Source organism: Apis mellifera, linkage group LG10 (genome assembly GCF_003254395.2).
Source record: "Apis mellifera strain DH4 linkage group LG10, Amel_HAv3.1, whole genome shotgun sequence".
Taxonomy (NCBI): domain Eukaryota; kingdom Metazoa; phylum Arthropoda; class Insecta; order Hymenoptera; family Apidae; genus Apis; species Apis mellifera.
In genome coordinates, this window is record NC_037647.1 from 10,879,650 (window position 1) to 10,898,655 (window position 19,006).

Here is a 19,006-nt window from a genome sequence, read left to right on the forward strand (position 1 = left end):
ATACTCTCAAAGATAGATTTTTTCTCGATATGCTTGATTTCGTTAGAGAAATATATACGTTTTTTCGTATATATCGTAATGTCACTAGGCTCGACATAACCTCTCCTTCGTGTCGTAGTTATTTTTTCTCTCTCTCTCTCTTTCTCTCTCTGTTCGCGTCGTTGTCATTTTCTTCGTTAGTAATAAATATAACTGGATATACATTTGGTTCGCTAGTTTTCTGCAAAACTCGAAGGTTATGAAATCGAACGAATATATAAACACTGTCCCGGGTATCGTATTATGAATGAAGCAATTAGTATAGAGACAGTTTTCACTGAAGTAAGATGTGTTTATCGTGCTAGTGGTTATTATTATGAAACGTCGTGCAATATCCATTCTTCGAACTCGTTCGACGATCCACGATAAGAAGTATTCACACCTTTATCGAATCGAGAGGTGGTCAGTTCGAGCAATTTCTCCGAAGGTAAGGAAACATAAAAACGATACGTAACAAACTGTGACATGAAAACAAGATCGTATCGGGAATCGTGTGTTTACGTGCGTGGATTTTTTTTTCAGCTTTTCGTGTTCTGAATTCATCCGTAATATGTTGATTATGAATGTATTCATTCGTAATCATCAATTTTCTTAAAGAATATCTTCGCGTGCGTTTATTATATTTTTAGCAATCGGAACAATTCCACAATCGTACATATTCTTTGACAAATCTCTGTCGGTATATTCAAATATGGCGGAAAATAATCGTCGAATGGATTTTTCCTACCAATCGTAAAAATAATTAGCACGTTTTTGCAATATCGTATCGAATTATTATCAAAATTATCGCATTTCGATCCAATTCGATTCCACGTTTCGAAATTCGATATTTATTTAAGAAAAAATTTCTTCCATATAATTTTAAATTAAAATATAATTATTTTATTAAATCTCGTCCAACTTAATTCGATCGATAAAAAAGTTTTCTTTTTTCCTCGTCACGCCTAATTCCCAATCCCATATTTCGAAATTTTGATTTATTAAGAAAAGAATTTATACATATATATATACAAAATTATATTCTCCATTAAATCTGATCGTTTCACTCGAGCCTAATCCAATTCCAATTCCATTTCAAAATTCCGACCGATTCATTTATCATCCGAGAGGAGAGCTGAAAGGTTGATTGGGCTAAGAAGAAAAAGATTCCCCCCCCCCCTACGCCCCCCTCCCTCCTTTCCGATTTTCCCCGTGTCTCCTCCATTCCTCTCCACCACCACGGGTCTTAAGGGTGATTTCTTTTCGTTTCTGGCTCCGCCGGACTAAATTTCGCGCGTTAAGCCCTCGGTGTAATCCTGCCCTTAATATTCAAAAACGTGATCGCCCTGCCAAGCGTCCCGTACCAAGGAACAACCCCACCCAAGCGCCGAGGTGCGCTCGGCCAACCGAACCTGGCGAACGGAGGGAAGCTTTTCATATGCTAATTGGCATTCGTCATTTTCTTATGGCGCCGACTTAAGTATGCTTAAGCGTGCTAACTCCTTTCTCGAACCGTTTCGACTCTCTCTCTCTCTCTCTCTCTCTCTCTCTCTCTCTCTCTCTCTCTCTCTCTCTCTCTGTCTTCCCCGGAAAGAAACCGGACTCGTGCCATTTTCCAAATTGGAACGCTTTCGGGATCGCTTCTTCGACGTTTTAGAATTTTAACCAGCGTGGAATACGAAATTGGCCACGTGTGTAAATTTTTAAAAATTTTTTTTTGCAGGATTTAGGTGAAGAAATTTCAAGTAGCAATTACTTTTTTTTTTTTTTTGTAATCAATTGTTTTAATTCAAATCGAACTCGAACGACGAATTTTTCAAATTGGACTGCTTTTTGAAGCGCTTCTTCGACGTTTCAGAATCTTAATCAACGTGGAATAATTGGTTACACGTACAAGTTGTACGAGATAGATTTTTTTTTTAAGTAATTTTTGAAGGAATTTGAAGAAATTTCAAGTAATTGTTTTTTCTTTTGTAATCGTTTTAATCCAATTCGTAGATGGCGCGAGCGAGTCACGTGCATCGATAATGCGACCGAAGGGAGGGAAAATTTGAAATGCTTGGGATTTAATGATATACGATCATAGATGGCGTGAGCGAGTTTCGCCATCAGAAATTGCATCTTTGACTCTCGATCGAATTTAAATATTTTTTAACAACTTTGAAAAAAAAAATTTCAACATTTTCTTTTTATTATTATTATTTTTTTCTTCTTCTTCTATAAATTGAATGGAATCGATAAATCTATATCTATACTGCATCGAGTGTTTCATAGTTCAAGGATTAGTTCACGTTTCTTTTTATCTTTTATCTAAAGTGATTCGTATTTGACTCATCGAATAATCGAATTTTTTTATTGATACATTCGTGTTCGCGTAGATTAGTTAATAATACATTGCACACTGATAACTTTCTTATCGTTAATTTTAAGAGCTCATCGAGATCGAGAAAGGAAGATAATTTTTGCCAAGATTCTCTATTCAATAATTATCTTTCAAATAATGAAATTATTTATTTACGATTATTTATAACGACATTTATTAGAAGAAAAAAATATATTATCAATTTGGAGCTACAATTTCCATCAAGATCAAATTCAATCTCAATTATAAATATACACACGATTCCTTTCTACTTGCTTAAAAGAATAAACTTATCCATCAAAATTTTTCATCTCGATGAAACAGAATTTTAAAAGAAGCGTAAGATTAATCAATGAACGAAAAAAGTACGATTCGAAGAACCCGAAAGTCTCTCGATTTCCAGATTTCTCGTTACACGGTCGATAAAATCTCCACCCTACCCTACCGGCACGTTACGTTTCCAAAAATCCCCATATTATCTCACAGTTAATAATCGACGCATAAACGTTACGCCTCGTAAATATATATATATATATATATATTTCACACGATACGAGGTATTTACCTATGTCTCTCTCCCTCTCTCTCTCTCTCTCTCTTTCCCCATGTATGCAGCACATGCGTATATTACACCTCCACTCTTTATCGAAAGATATCCGAGCGGCGTATCTGTAACAAGATAACGTGCCGTCGACTAAAAGTGCCTCGCCTCACCTGCCTTCCAGTTCGCCTCGCACGCATTATTAATCCGTTTTAATTTCTCTTTTCTCTCTCTCTCTCTCTCTCTTCTTCTCCCTCTCTCCTTCTCTCTCGCGAATAACGAAAAAAAAAAGGAAAAAGGAAAAAATTTGGTGAAAACGAGGGGGGAAGCAAAGAACGTCGACGACGAATCTATGCACGAGTGACACGATGTGCGAGTAAACATGTGAAAGGAACATCGAGTAACACGCTTCGAGTTTTTCTCTTTCCCTCTCTCTCTCTCTCTCTCTCTCAACAAATTGCACGATTTCGATCGCGCAAATTGTGTCGAACCAGGTGCGTCGATACGTCGAAAGAAATGGATCGATCGATTTTACACTGTGCGCGTATTATTTATTCATCAAAAAGAATTTGAATTGTGAAAAAAAAAAAAAAAAGAGAGAAAGGAAGATTTCATCTCTCCCGAAAATGAAATTCCTCGAACGAGACGCCATCAAACGTAGTGATGATGATGATGATGATGATGATGATTCATCGTGACTTACTTACTTAGAGCCGTGCGAGACACGTGTAATGCGCTTGTAACGCGGTTAATTGGATCACGAGCTTGTAGGAATATTTTTACGGCTTACAAACTTTCCTTTCTTCTCTAAACTAATATAATAATGATAATATAACGATATAAATAATATAAATAATATAATAATATAAATAATATAAATAATATAAATAATATAATAATATAATAATATAAATAATGTAAATAATATAATATAAATAATATAATTAATATAAATAATATAAATATAATATAATATATAATATAATATAATAACATATAATATAATATAAATATAATAATATAATAATATATAATATAAATAATATAAATATAAATATAATATAATATAAATAATATAATTAATATAAATAATATAAATATAAATATAATATAATATAAATAATATAATTAATATAAATAATATAAATATAATATAATATATAATATAATATAATAACATATAATATAATATAAATATAATAATATAATAATATATAATATAAATAATATAAATATAAATATAATTATAATAATATAAATAATATAAATAATATAAATATAATTACAATAATAATAGTAATTCGAATGATGTTATAATTATAATTATTTCTTCTCTGTCTGTGAAAAAGGAATGGCCATACGCGTCACGGAAGTGATAAGATCGGAGGTGGAGGGCGGCCTAGCTGGACCGGCTAATCCGATACCGGACGAGTCGATAGACTGTGGCTGCGCGCAGTTGCCGTGCCCGAGGTTGGCGAGATTCGCGACGAGGCGGTTGTTCGTCGGGCTGTTGTCATGGGTGGGCCTGATCCAGGCAGCCGCCTACGCCTACCTTCACATGGCAGGGCCCACGATAGCGAGGAGGTTCCAGTTCCACCCTTACGCGATGGGTAGAAATCCCCTCCCCTCCCCTCCCTGTAAGAAAGGAGAAATTGAGAATCGAATGCCAACGAACGCTTTCTTTTCGCTTTTACACAGAATGGGTGCTCATAGTTTCGGACCTGACGCCGTTCGCCCTAGGAGTGGTGATCGCCTATTGGGGCGACAGGATACACAGGGCGGCGTGGATAGGCGCCATTGTCCTGCTACAAAGCATCTCGTATTTCGTCATGATAATACTTCACTTGACCCATCACACGAAAGTGGTTGAAGAAACTGAGAACGTGACCCATATGTCCATATACGCTGGTAATATCTTTCTTAATTCTTGATCTCTCGATTTTAAATGTATATAATTCTCTTAAATTTTATAATTTGTATTATATAATTTGTATTATAATATTTATAATTTGTATATAATTCTCTCTGTATATATCTTCTTGTTTTTTAGAGGATAGTCGAGATCTTTGCTCAGAGACGACGTCGAGAATCGTTTCCAAGGAGAAGGAATTTTGTTATTTCACGTTGGCCATGATCATAGTGGTGCAAGTGGTTTCTGGTATAGCGAACATCTCCTACTTTGCATTGGGCGTTTCCTATTTGGACGACAACACGAGGAAGAAGCACGTGTCAGGTCTCATAGGTTTTCTCATTTCAGTGAAAATTTTTGGTATCCTTATTGGATGCATGCTGGCATGGATATGCCTTAGGTGGGTGTTTCTGGAAAGAAAATGTATGATAATTTACAATTATTTACAATTCTCGAGAGGGAAAGTGATAAATTTATACGAATAATTCTTGTTCAGATTCGACGCGGTTACCTTGAACCCCGTAGAGTCTTACAGGGAACAGATAGGCGCATGGTGGTTGGGTCTGCCTATTTTCACGTTGCTGCTGGTGATTCCAGGCCTCTTACTCTCTTGGTTCCCACGAATGTTGCCGTCAGAGGTAATTGGGAAAATTTGTAGAAATGAATTTTGAATACGGATCCATACAGCAAGCATATCTCTCATACCTGTTTTTCCAGATCGTGGAGAAAGCGGCCGTGTCGTTGCTGAACAATTCCAACAATCAGTCGAGTCGAGCACCACGCACGATAGTGAGCCAAAACGTAGGAAGTATCGACTTTTGGCCGTCGTTGGGCAGACTGATCACGAATAAGATTCTGATGTGTCAAATCTTGGCCTGCACCCTCTACATCATGGCAATAGTGAATTTCGTTGCATTTGAGAATCTTATTGGACAGTCGAGATTTCACGTTCCTAAACCAACTGGAATGTTACTAGGTTTCGAGGATCCTATTTCGTCGAGATTAATAACCAGTAAACGTCGACCGAATTATCTCTTACCATTTTTCTTCTAAGCGAGCCAATGCTTGAACTGATGCTCGATCTTTCCAGATATTTTGAAACCCAGCCTGGTCGCGTTGATCGTTGTACTCTCGGGAATGGTAATCTCAAAATTGAAACCGAGCGCAAGAAGTGTGATTGGGTACAGTATTATTGTTGTCCTTTTGGCAGCTGCGATCATCTTTGCACTCACCGCTGCCACTTGTGACAAAAAACCCATCTTTGGCACCTCTAAAAAGGGATCGTAAGTGCGAGGAATAATTATCATTTTATACATTTATGTATATTCGGTGGTTTATAAAAATATTCGAACATTCTTTGCGTAGAGCACTAATAGTGTTGAATAGAATAAAATTTTAATCAAAAAATAATGTTCAGAATTTCGTGCTCTATCAGCCTATTATAAAAAGAGTTCTTAGATGAAATTGTATCAAAAACTTAGGAAGATTCTTGAGAAGAGATATGTACAAATATATTTAATTTAAAAATCAGAATTTTCCAATTGGATGAATTGTAAAATATAAAATAGTAGTTCGAATATTATATACGAATCATGTATATTTTATATATTATATTATATATTCTTTTTTTAGTCTCGTATTATTGCAATATTGCAATCGAAATTGTCGATGTTCAAACGACGCCGATTTTCGTCCCGTCTGCGACAATAAGGGCACGTACACCTTTTATAGCCCTTGCCACGCTGGATGCACTTTTTCCGAAGTCAGAAACGGTATAACAACTTACAGTGAGTGCAGCTGTGTAGAAAGTGTAATGGGCGCAGGGAAAACGGATGCGATCGATGGACCTTGCACTTCGAATCGTTGTCAATTCAATTGGGTAGCTTTCGAGGTTAGTATTCCTTTCCATTCTCTATCTACAATATTAAATTCTTATGAAACATCTATTTAGTCCTTTTTGTCGACGAATTAAAATTATACACGTGTCACTTAACGTTGTTAATAATTTCAATAATTATTAATAACAAAATTTTTATATCAAACAATATATACATATCCTTTCTTATCCCTGATATTTAGATCTTTGATTTTTAACCTTTGAGAATTATATTTGAGAGATATGTCTCCGTTAAGAGGTTATTTTGATACGTACAAGATTTATATTTTTCTCTTCTTCAGTTTGGAATTCTTTTATCCTGTGTATTAATCGCCTCGACCTTCGTGGGAGATATATTGATAATCTTGAGATCCGTGAGCGTGCAGGACAAGGCTATCAGCATAGGATTTCTGATGACGTGCATAGCATTTATACCTGGAAAAATTTTATACGACGTGATAGCGAACCTAACCTGTCTATATTGGGGAACGCAAAAGAGTTCGTGTCGTATCCACGATGGCACGAAGCTCGGCAACTATCTCTGCTACATGACAGGTTCTTTGTTGGTTTTGTGCGTTATATTGAAATTGGTCGTGTGGTGTCTATCCGAAGATTTGAAGCTTTATGTCCAGAAAGAGGGAGAGGCAACATCGATGACCGAAATGAGGGAAATGATTTCAAGCACGAATGATGCGACCAATCAGCAAGGTCGAAGTGATAATGAGAGTGAAGTTATAACCCATCAATCCTCTTCGAGTATGTTGCAATTTTTTATTGAGATTTTTAATTTTTTAGTTTTTTTTTTTATTGCCAAGATCATCATTTTAAATATCGTTGTGAAGATTTTATTTGGGAATAATTATTGATAAATACTTTTCATTAAAACAGATTAACTTTAATCAGATTCATTGCTATTAATAATTGATATTATTTATAATTTTGAAATTAAAATGAAATTAGGTTAGGTTAACTTGACAACCGTTAAATAAAACCTTTTCAACATCATATTCGATATGATGATCTTTACTTAAGTAAATACTTATCATTGATATGAAATCTTTGTAGATGATGCAACGATTAATCTAGAAAAATCAAGCGAAAATCTAAAAAAATCCGTCAAATCCATATACGAAAATGTAGAAGATCAAGAGACCGAGAAAACTCCATTGAAATACGGTCCTTTGGGTCCTGGAGATCGTCGAACGGATTCAAAAACCTCGCTCAATCAACCGTCTCAGGCTCAAAAATCAAAAATACGAAACACAGACTCGGAGGACGATCTAAGTTCCAGCGACGAGGAGGGAAAGAAAGACTCGAGTCCGAAAGTAGCTTACAGACCTTTGGATATCGATTCGGACGTGGAAAGTGATCTCAGCAGCGTGGAGCCACGATCGCGTAAACGCATCATGGGAAGAGAGTACGAGTCTGTGTATAACAGCGATACTTCTTCCTCCGTGAAAAATTCGCTCAAACGAGAATTTCCAAATCCGGACAATTACGGTGATCCAAGGTTGAACCGAAGAAACATAGACGGTTCCTCGAAGACGAGCAGTTTTGAATTTTCGAGGAGGAGGCAAAACGAGCCTCTACAGAAGAGGGGAAACTTCAACGAAGTCGGTATACCAATTGTCGATCCTGTATCCACGAAAGGTGTAAAATCGTTGATCGATAAATACGAGAAGGTTGATGAGGAACAAGAATTGGCGATATCGGGAGAGAATGGAAGTCATCCGGAGCCTAAGATTGGAATTCCATTGGTGGCAATGACGCCGAAAAAGTCAAATTCGATAAATCAATATTCGCCCGGATTCAGCAATTTGAGGGATAACAAGATTGCCGAGGATCTAAGACCAGAGTCGAGAGAAAGTGTTAGCCCAAAAACGTCCAATAAGGGGAGTGTAGGAACATTGCACACTGATTTTTGATAGATAATGGATAATAGTGTTGCATGTTATTTCGTTTTGACATTTTATACCCAAGTCTATAGAAAGTTATTTATTCAGATATATTTCTGTTTTTTCTTCTTTTTTTTTTTTTCATCTATTCAGAATTGAATTTTATTTATGTTATTTGTGAAGTATTAAAGTGTAGCTTATTAAGATATTAGGTAAGAGAGTAATAGATAAAGTAATATATTGAAATTGTTCTCAGTTGTTTGGAATATGTAATTTTTTCCATGATGTAGGAATCAACAGTTATATATTGTTATATACAAATTGATATATTTTAATGATCGTTTTATTTCATTGAGCTATAAATATGTTACAGATAATTCTGTAATTTAATTGAAAACTTTTAATGAATTATAGATTATTTATATTATTAGGCTAAGTGCAAACTACAATTAAAGAAGTTATTTTGTATACGATTGATAGTCTTAGAATTTTGAAATTGTAGAAGAATGCTCAAAAATCTATTGTTGTCGAAAAATTTTATTTCTCTTGAAAACTAAAAGAAATGAAAATAATTGATAAAAATATGATTACTCGTTACAAAGAATATCTTTACATGATTTTCAATTTAGCATTTCTTCTATATTTTAAATTTTTTAATTTGGTAGTATATACAGTTTTTCTTCTTCATATTACGTATAATTACAGCTTCTTAAATAAATAGTACAAATTTATATTATATATATATATATTTTTATATTACTTACCGAAGATTCGAGATACATATATATTCTTCATATATTTATAAAAAAAAAAAAAAACGAAAAATTATTTACTATTCAAAAGTATGAAGTGCAAATAATTTATAAAAAAAAAAAAAGACTGTATGATTAATTCATAATTAGTTTATTATTATATATATATATGATACTGCCAATAATTTAAATAAAATAAAGTTTAACATTGTCTATGAAAATTAAATTGACTTTTCTTTTATATGAGACAAATCAATAATCATTTATTTACACTTCAACATAAGAAAAAAAATAAATTTATTATAGGAAATAAGTGTACTGCAATGTTCATCACATATTTGTCAAATTATTTTATATTTATTACAAATTCATTTAAATATATTATTTTATCTAATCATTTTTTTATTTATTTACCTTTAAACAAAATATTTATATTCATATTTTAAATAAGTATTATTAAACTTTAAACTACAGTTTCAAAAAAAGGATTATTTATGCAGGTAATAAAAAGGATTATTTAAAAATACAAATCACGACGTAGATAAAATTGTTTTATTGAAAGATATATAATTGCTAAAATTAAAATTTCAAAATAATAGATCTCTATTTGAAATCCAAATAGCCTAATTTATTCCTCATCTTTATTATCGTCAGTATTAATCTCTCTTTTAATAATTCATACGACTTTGCTACTAAATAAAAATTCCACATGTTAATTCTTAACAATGTGTGATCATCTATCTAAGTTCATTCATCATTACGTAAATTAATCTGTTCAAGTAAAAAACAATTATTTTATTTGAATAGATTCTCTAAGTCTATAGTCTTATTAATATTATTCAACAACGATTCATTAATTTAAAAAACAGATATATTATTATATCATATGATAAATTTAAAATTAAAACATCTGTCGGATAGATAATAGATACAAATTATCATTCTCTATATATATTTTGTACACGAGAAAATATGGGTTTATGAATTGAAAGTATCATACTGATATGAGTCGTTTTACACTTACTCTTGCATCTACGATGAGAATTGTTACTCAATAACAATGCGTAATAAAACGAAGATACTAAATAAAAAAAAAAAAATTAATTCATTTTCTTTTTCAAATGCCCTCACGAGTGAACTATAGTCAACGATAAGTTCTATCCGAGGTACTACGAGTACGTTTTAAATATATCCAAGAAATTGCTTAAGGTACTTGTAAAGTCTTTATTCGTCAGCTCTTCCATTTCCTTTTTTTTTTTTTACTTGACGTTCCCATCTTCTTTTTGTTTATTCATTTATTTTAATCCTTTTTTCTCTTCACCAATGACTTTCGATTTTTAACTTTTCACCTTTCACCCTCGACAAACGATTTGATATCTGATCGTGTGATTTATTTTCAAAGCGTCTCTCCTGGCTCTTCGGGTATGTCTTTCAATTCAATCTCCTCATCGAAAATCTTTACATCTTTCACGAAATACCACACACCCACGTCGAATAACGTGCCGATCGTTACGAATGCTAGAAAAAAAAAAAAATACCATGATAAGCGATAATAAGATTAATCCGAGATTAAAATTCTTATCGATTTTAAACGATTTATTATTATTTTACATTTACGTGTAAAAGTAAATGAAAATTTCATAAATAAATTTATAAATAAATAGACAAACTTACTGGCTGCAGTAAAGTTTAGTAGATACCTCAACGTTTCTCCATTGTAGAGCCAACAATTTCCTGTACCTGAACATGTTTTCCCCCAAACAATACAGGTCTTATCTGTGAAAAATAATATTTAAAGAAATTTCACAAAAAAAAAATAATAATAATAATAAGAATCAATCAATTCATCTCACCTAAAATGTATCCGAATAAAATAGGGGAGGGTATGAATGCAAATAAACTCATAATAGTTAATCCAAAGCCCATAGCCACTGTTTTATCCTTTTCATCCACGCATCTGACAGAAACCAAAAAATTCGATGCCCTTCCGGTGGCGCCGCTGAATTTAAGCAAGCAAACCACAGCCAGAAATATATAAAATTTGTGCATACAATCCACGGGACACGCTCCTGGAATCGCAGTTCCAAAACCTGTTGATCCATCGGGTGCTGGTGTCTCGAATGGAACATCAGTTGTCTGCGGATTCCACGTGTTGTTTGGAAACAAAAATGGCAAACGTGCGAACTTCGGTTTGATGCAACTGCATTCCGTATACAATTTACTACTGTTGGTTAATATCTAGAAATAATTAAATGAAAATATAACAATTATATATTTTATTAAAATTATTAAAATTGTTTAAAAGTGTTTTTAACTTTGAAAATGAATATTGATCGAGTATCGATTAATATTATATCGATAGTTTACGATATTCACGTTCAATCGATAGTCAATTGACATTCATTTTCAATCGAATGATATCATTTTCGAAGAAATATAACAAAATCGAAAATTTTTGTTCACTTCACTCATTTCATAAAAATAATAAACTTATCAAAAATGATTAAAACTTTCGAACCTTTACATTACGACATCCAGCGTGACAAGCTGAGATGAAAGTCTGTCCATGCTCGGAGCAAACAGGATTGTAAGTAACGTAGTCACACATGCAATGCTCGTTGCAAGGGAGTTGAGTCTTCAAGCTGCCATCCGGTTGAACCATAATTTGTTTGTCGTTGGCCGAGCAACCCAAAAATGCGTAAGAGATCATTCCTACGACCGATATAGCACCCACCATCACGTTCCACGCGGCCAAATATCTAGCCTTGGGTTTGTATTTCGAGATAATCAAACCAGAAAGAAGAATTCCAAATGCACTGAAGACTAAACCAACTGTTCCAGTGATCAATGACGAGACAGAAGCGGATTGTTTGTACTGAGTTTCGATGTATTTCGGCATGAAAATCCAATATGGCATGTATCCCATAAAATAGAAAACGGTTGCCAAATTGTTGCACATCAGAGTAGTGTTTGTTAATAATCGTTTAAACGTCCTCAGCATATCCGAGAGAGAAGCTGGTAATTCTGATTCCTCTTCTTTGATGGTCGTTGCAGTTTTGTTTCGTTCCAATGCTAAAGCTTTACGAGCTGCGGCTCTTGGTAGTGTTTTGGGGAAAAGCGCGATTACGCTTGCGAAGATGAAAAGAAGAATCGCCAGAATAATCCAACCGAGCCACCAAGCACCTAACCATCTATTTTTGTTTGGAAAAAAATGTTGTTGAAATTAAAATTATCTTTACCTTTGCATCCTTTTTCGACTCTTGTGATATATGATTAATTCGTTCCATGTTGCATCGAAATTTTGTTACGCAGAGATGTGCGAGAAACTGAAAATATCGGGAACCCGATGTTCGGGTCGAATCGATTCAGATCGGGTCAGATCGGCTAGGATCGGGTCGGCTCGAGTCAGATCGGCTCAAGTCGGGTTCCGAAAGTATCTCACAGTTCGAGAATTTCGGGATTCCTGAAAACTTCAGAATTTTTGAAAATGTCAAGATTCTTCAGAATATTGAGGAGTTGAGTAACATTTTGAAACTATACTTGTCCAAAAAATTAAAGTCAGTCCCGAATTCTTGGGAATCTCAAATATACATCTGTGTACAAGATATTTTCGGAAAACGAAACGAGGATATTTTCCAACTCGATCCAACATTTTCGGCTTCTCACATGTCTCTAATATTAAGCGAAATCTAGAACTAATACAATTTAGAAAAATGTGAAAGAAAACAGTGATAGAAACATTCATGCCATATGTTGTTAAGTGTTATGTGAGATATATTCGATCGAAATCGTTTTTCTAATGTGTGTTGTATTAAAGATAATTGACCGTAAATATAATTTCGTGTACCTTGGATCCTGTGTCGTAATGGTGGGCGTCAGACTAGGACTGATATAAAATTTCAACGCGAACGACGCCAACCCATAACCAATAGCGGGTCCCAACATTCTCAAGAAATAGGAAAAGCTGATCAGTGCCGGTGTCTTCGATTTCTGTATATTATCGTCCATATACGATACACCCAAAGTATAATAGAGTGAACCACCGACTCCTGATACTAATTGCGCAACGAAGAGCAATGCTTGGGGCGCGAAATTTCCATCGGCATCCTCACATTCATCCTCTCGGCTTTCCTTCCCGAGACACAAGAACTTCCGATATTTATCAGGTATGTGACTCGAGTTTTCCGGCTTTGCCCCATACTCTTTCGTAAGTAAAAGAGCGTCTTCTCCTGGACCGTATAAGAAGTGTGGCAACATTGTTAAACAACAGAAGACAACTACCTAAAGCACAAAGCAAATACGATATTTTTCATCTTTCATGGTTTTCATGAGAATCACTTATTTGCTTTTTAAATTTTAAGATTGATTTGTTTATACGATTAATTATTAGCGACTAGATAGTAGCTAAATATGGTATTTGTCTTCGATAAAACTGATCTTCAATTTTATGTACATACAAAGTATTTTATTATTTACAATGAAACGTGCTACTTTAACAATACGAGTACTTTCTGATATTTACATTTGTCTGATTAAACAAAATCAGTCTGGAAAAATGTTATTCTTCAAGTTTTTTTTTTTATATCCATCATCTTTGGACACGATCTTTATAAGTCGTGTTTACCGTTACCATAACGTTATCTAACGATTGCTCTAACAATTCATCTTAATATTCGAGCGTGGAACGTTGACTAATTAATTCGTCGAAAAGTCGTCAACGAAAAGATCAACGACGATCTCAAAGATATTTTAGAATTTTTTTCAAATCTGAATCGATCGCTATTATAAGTATACATATATGTAAATAAATTTTATTTTTATCATTTTTATAAGAAGGTATAAAAATAATGTAGAACAATGGAAAAAAATAATCTGACAAAGTATAACTGCAATAAACTAATACGATCTCCTATCAAAGCGTTATCAGTCATTTACATCGAATGATATCAAATATTTAATCGATATTTCGTTATTTATAACATATAGCTCGATATTTTCTAATTTCTAATTAATTGTGATACAATTTGTAATACGATTAAACAGAATGCTTAAAATCAATGTAATTCATAATATTTTTTAGAAATGAATCAAAGTCCAATTAAAATTAAAATATCATATCGATGTAAAATAATCGCAATTTTAAGAGAATCCACAAGTTGTCGGTGAAAATAACAACGTCCTACAATATTCGAGCGAAAATTATTTCATACATAAATATCGAAAACATGTAAGGCGAGATGTTTCTTCGCACACGAACATCGCCTTTTCACTGGCCAATGAATGGAGTGTTTAGCTAAACACAGTGTGGCGAGAGTGTGCGATGGGAAGAGGCGTGAATGAGCGTAGAGCTACGATTTCAACGCTTCCTAATTTAATTAAGAACCGACCAACCGGTTGGTTTATGACGTCTCCTAGCTCATTCTTTGGGGCGTGTGCCGACAGCTGATTGCCACAAATTTTCTCTCCGTTCTCTCATGCGAACGAGAGGACGAATATGAAACGGACAAGAGGTCGGTGGATAGATAGATATCCAATACTCACCGTGTAAATCCCGAATGCGATCCATCGAGGCCTGTGACCCCTTCCTGCGTAGTAAGACAGGACCACCGATACGAACAATTGCGAGATATCGTTGCCCACCGAGATGAGACCTGGGACGAGAAAGATAATTAAATCGACTAAATCGGTTTCCTTGATTTACAACCCGGACGATCTTTTTTTCACTATTTTCACGTATTCTATACGTTTTTTTCTCTACAAAAGCTCTCTCGAAAAACAAATACAACACATTCCCAACCTGTCGTTTTCGAAGGTATCTTGAACCTCTTCTCGATGGTGGTGATCGTGCCGTTGAAGTACGCGTAACTGGCCGAAAATATACAACCGAGCACACCGTACAGGAACACGTAAGCCTTCTTGTTGGCGAATCTTTGCAACGTGGGGTTCCTTATGCACCATATACCGCAGGAGGTCTCGTCGGTGATGGGCAGATCCCTGAACACGTCCTCGAGCCCCCTCGGCGTGGTAGGGGTGGTCGGGGTGGTCGGGGGCGTGGACGGCACCCTCAACAACTTCAGGCTCTCCGGCCCGTTCTTCTCTCCGTGGTTGCTCGCGTTATTCTTCATCCTTGTCTCGCTTTATGGGCGGCGCTCGCGCTCAACTCGCGTTTCACCCGCCGCTACGCAGCTTCGAGATCGCTTTGACCTCAATCGCTGATCCCACGTTTTCGATCGACGCCCGCTGTCCTCGCGGCCCTTTTCGCATCGCTTTTCCTCGCTTCGACCACCACCCCCTCTTCTCTTCCTCCCTTCCTTTTTTTTTTTTTATTATTATTATTTAATTATTATTATTATTATTATTATTACTATCGTTTATTATTATCGACTCCAAGGGTCACGTGTTCTCCATCGTTTCGCTGGTTCCGCGTGGCTTCCGATTTTTTCACCCCACGATCCTGTGATCTTTGCCTGCGGCGAGGGGGGGGGAGGGGGGAGGGGGAGCGCACAGACAGAGAGATATTTCTGAATTATCTTTATTACAAGAATTAATAATATCGGATAATTGGATAATTGTTTTTTTTTTTTTTTTTTTTTTTTTTTCTCTCTCCCGATCACTCACGAGAACGGTAGCAATGACATTTTTGACAGTTTTGTGTCGAATCGAATCGAATCGTTTCAAGGGAAACAAACGTGAAGTTGGACGAGTGAAGAAAAAAAAAAACAAGCTGGAGACTGGCGTGAAATATATATTATTTATAGAAGATGATTATAATTCTTTTAATTCGGGTATTGGATGGACACTGCATAAAAATCTTTAAAGAAAAAAAAAAAAAAGAAAAAAAAATGAAAATTTGGAAAAACTCGGTTCGAGCACAGATCACAGAACCTTTCCAAAAAACTCGTTTCTTTCGAGCGAGTGTATCTGCTTAAAATCCCGAAATTAATTTAAAACCTTGCAACGAGGGTAGGGGAATTAAAAATTCACAAAATGTTCACTCACATCTGACCGCGGGGGAAAAAAAAAAGAAAGAGGAAAGATTTTATTCTCGTCGAATCGAGAATAAAAGGGTTCGAGTGAAATCCCAGAAAAAAAAAAAAAAGAAATCGCGACACCAGAGAGAGGAAAACTCTCAAAAGTGGGGAAAAAAAAAAAAAAAAAAAGTCGTCTCGAACGCAATTTTGTCCGAGAACGAACGTTATTCCTCTCCGACTGAAATCGATCCTCCGAAACCGAGAGAGATGAACCTCCTGCGGATCCCCACTTTCCGTCCTCCCCGAGGAGGAAAACCGATCGAGGCGAAGAGGCGAAGAAGAGAAACTCTCGCGACGCGGAGAACTGTGTGTGATGCATCTATGGCACTCGGGTTCGCTTAGCTGTTATCTAGCGGCCGCGTTTTCTATCTCTCTCGCAACCGTCGCGGTTGTTCCACCTTCCTTCTCCGTTTTCTTCCGTCTCCGTCCGACCGATTGCTAACCTCTATTTCCGTCTCCGTCCGACCGATTGCTAACCTCTATTTCCCTCTCTCTCTCTCTTGCCGCGCTCCAGCGCTGTGCGCGGATCTCTTTCTCCCTCTCTCTCTCTCTCTATCCCCCTCTCTCTCGCTCTTTGTCTCTATTTGTGATTCGAAGCGTATCCACTGTTTCGATAATCCGTATTTGCGGAGACGTGTTGATAATCCGGATATCTGAGATGGAATCGAGAGATGGATTCTGATCTAGGTGGAAAAATCACGTGGGGAGAAAAAAATTGATTATCGAAGAAGAAAGATATATATATTTTCTTATCGCTCGATGGACACAATTAAACGAGATATCAATTTCTTTCTTCTTTCTTTCGTAATTGGAAATAACACGGCGCCGAGCCGGGTGAAAAGTGACAACAATGGCTTCCCTCGTCTATATCGACGATTGCGACAACATTAAGCCACGTTATGGAATAATCGAGGCAAATCTGTCAGGTTGAATATTAGTGGCAGCCGAGGTGTAGCAGTTGTAATGATTGGATATTGAAGAAAAGTTTTGAACAACTTGAACGATAATGATCGATATTAAAGCGACGTTAGGGATATTCCAGTGTGATGATCCAAATATTTTGATCGTCGAGTATATATGTATATATATATATATATATATATAAGATAAAAATTAGGTATTTCGAGAATTAGGATTCGAAAGATGAGGGATCTGATAGACCGAGATAGGTTTCGTTATGGTGTCTATGCTCGTTTCTAGTCAACCTCCGGGAGCAGAGGCTCACATTGTGAACCCATTATGATTTAATAGAGGCGACGTGATGTACACACACGCGCACACTAACGCGGCTGGTAAACTCTTCCGTCTATTCCCGCGCATTGCTAATGGCACACACCAAACAGCTATACCGCTAATAGCTGGTGGTTAATTGCTGAAATTTAATTTTCCATCGAAGAACGGATCGGCCTGTGCTGTACGTTGCCAAGACATCGCGAGATTTTCCCTGTATTCCTCTACGTATCGAAGACGGATAAAAAGCGGTCCGCCATATCGAATGTTTACTTTTTCTTTCTTTTTTTTTTTTTTTAGTGAAAAAATCTTTTTAAAAAAAAGTAACGAATAAAATAAAATTCAATAATTTTAATTTTTTTTTTTTTAAGAACATTCCCTCGCAATTCGATTTTCCCTGTTCTACGATTTGTTCTACGTGATGTCGAGGATACGGAGAAGGTACAATTAAAAAATACAAGCTTAACTCGTTAACTTTTCGTTCTGTTTAGTAGGCGATCAACGGTATTTATAATTCAAACAGTTTCGGCAATCTTGAGCCACGAAAAATGGAAGCCGGTTACGAAACCGATTATTATCATGGCCAGCTCGATAATTAAAAAAGCGACATTACCAACCGAGCTAGAGAACTGTGGATGCACGTGCCCCAAGTTCTTACGGTAACGCGTCTTATATTTCTGCCTTTAATGCGTAACGTCTTCTTAAGAAGACGACAATAGAGACAAGGAAATGCACAACATATACGTGTATAATAATTTGTAACAAAGTCAGTGTTCCTTTTACATTGCATTTAACACAATTCGTTTCGAGCCATTTTCGCGGTTCGACCGCAACGATTTAAATAACGAATTCGCGTCAATGTCGCGTTGGAAAGCAAGTCATCGTTGAGTAATTTTGGCGTGACTTGTAGGAAATACCGTCAGACGTTTGTATGCTTGTTCTCAAACGCATGTCAAGGGATTACGCTTGTTGACAAAAATTTAAAATCTACGATAAGACGGTAATAAATTAGCACATACCTTGTCTCATCTTGTCATCTGAAAACGAACGTTTCTCCCATCTCTTTTCCTTTAATTTTTTTTTCTTCGCTTTCAACAAAATTATTTTACGACGCGCAAAATTTAATTGTATCGGGATAAAAAAGTTGCACGTAAAAATAATTACACGATGTGTGCAACTTTTAATCGAGACTGTATTTTTGAATGTTTGGGAAAAATAAAAACGGTCGTAAAATTATAATTCTTAAATTCAACAAATTGATAGATTACGCTTCCTGATTATTTTTCCCAAATAATACGATTGACGTAATTGCAAGATTTTTTTGTTTTAATCTAGATCTCGAAATAAACTATAGAATTTTAGAGAGAAAATTTTATACGATGCCTTTATCTA

General features: G+C 35.5%; 2 protein-coding genes across 7 annotated transcripts; one reads left to right on the forward strand and one right to left on the reverse strand.

Moving 5' to 3' along the window:
• Positions 1 to 272: 272 nt before the first annotated feature.
• On the forward strand, positions 273 to 8,856 carry LOC726470 (solute carrier organic anion transporter family member 1A5). 5 transcript variants are annotated; one of them, XM_006566207.3, is made up of 10 exons: positions 273 to 466; positions 4,271 to 4,531; positions 4,620 to 4,829; positions 4,972 to 5,230; positions 5,327 to 5,468; positions 5,548 to 5,842; positions 5,921 to 6,113; positions 6,463 to 6,721; positions 7,009 to 7,462; positions 7,772 to 8,856. In XM_006566207.3, the coding sequence occupies exons 2-10, from the start codon at positions 4,273 to 4,275 to the stop codon at positions 8,629 to 8,631; spliced, it is 2,931 nt and encodes a 976-aa protein (XP_006566270.2). In that variant the 5' UTR covers positions 273 to 466; positions 4,271 to 4,272; the 3' UTR covers positions 8,632 to 8,856. The 5 variants fall into 5 exon arrangements, with proteins under 5 accessions (XP_006566270.2, XP_016770106.2, XP_016770107.2 ...); XM_016914617.2 differs by lacking the exon at positions 273 to 466 and adding an exon at positions 3,040 to 3,415; XM_016914618.2 differs by lacking the exon at positions 273 to 466 and adding an exon at positions 3,061 to 3,321.
• Positions 8,857 to 9,891: 1,035 nt separating this feature from the next.
• LOC409650 (solute carrier organic anion transporter family member 2A1) lies at positions 9,892 to 17,324 on the reverse strand. Of its 2 annotated transcripts, none has more exons than XM_016914572.1 (8): positions 16,353 to 17,324; positions 15,151 to 15,664; positions 14,895 to 15,004; positions 13,201 to 13,634; positions 11,872 to 12,544; positions 11,207 to 11,591; positions 11,028 to 11,129; positions 9,892 to 10,871 (listed from the first exon to the last, which is right to left on the reverse strand). In XM_016914572.1, exons 2-8 carry the CDS (start codon positions 15,476 to 15,478, stop codon positions 10,750 to 10,752), a joined length of 2,154 nt encoding a protein of 717 aa, XP_016770061.1. In that variant the 5' UTR covers positions 15,479 to 15,664; positions 16,353 to 17,324; the 3' UTR covers positions 9,892 to 10,749. The 2 variants fall into 2 exon arrangements, with proteins under 2 accessions (XP_016770061.1, XP_393148.4); XM_393148.6 differs by having other exon boundaries at positions 15,151 to 15,820.
• Between the last annotated feature and the right edge of the window lie 1,682 nt (positions 17,325 to 19,006).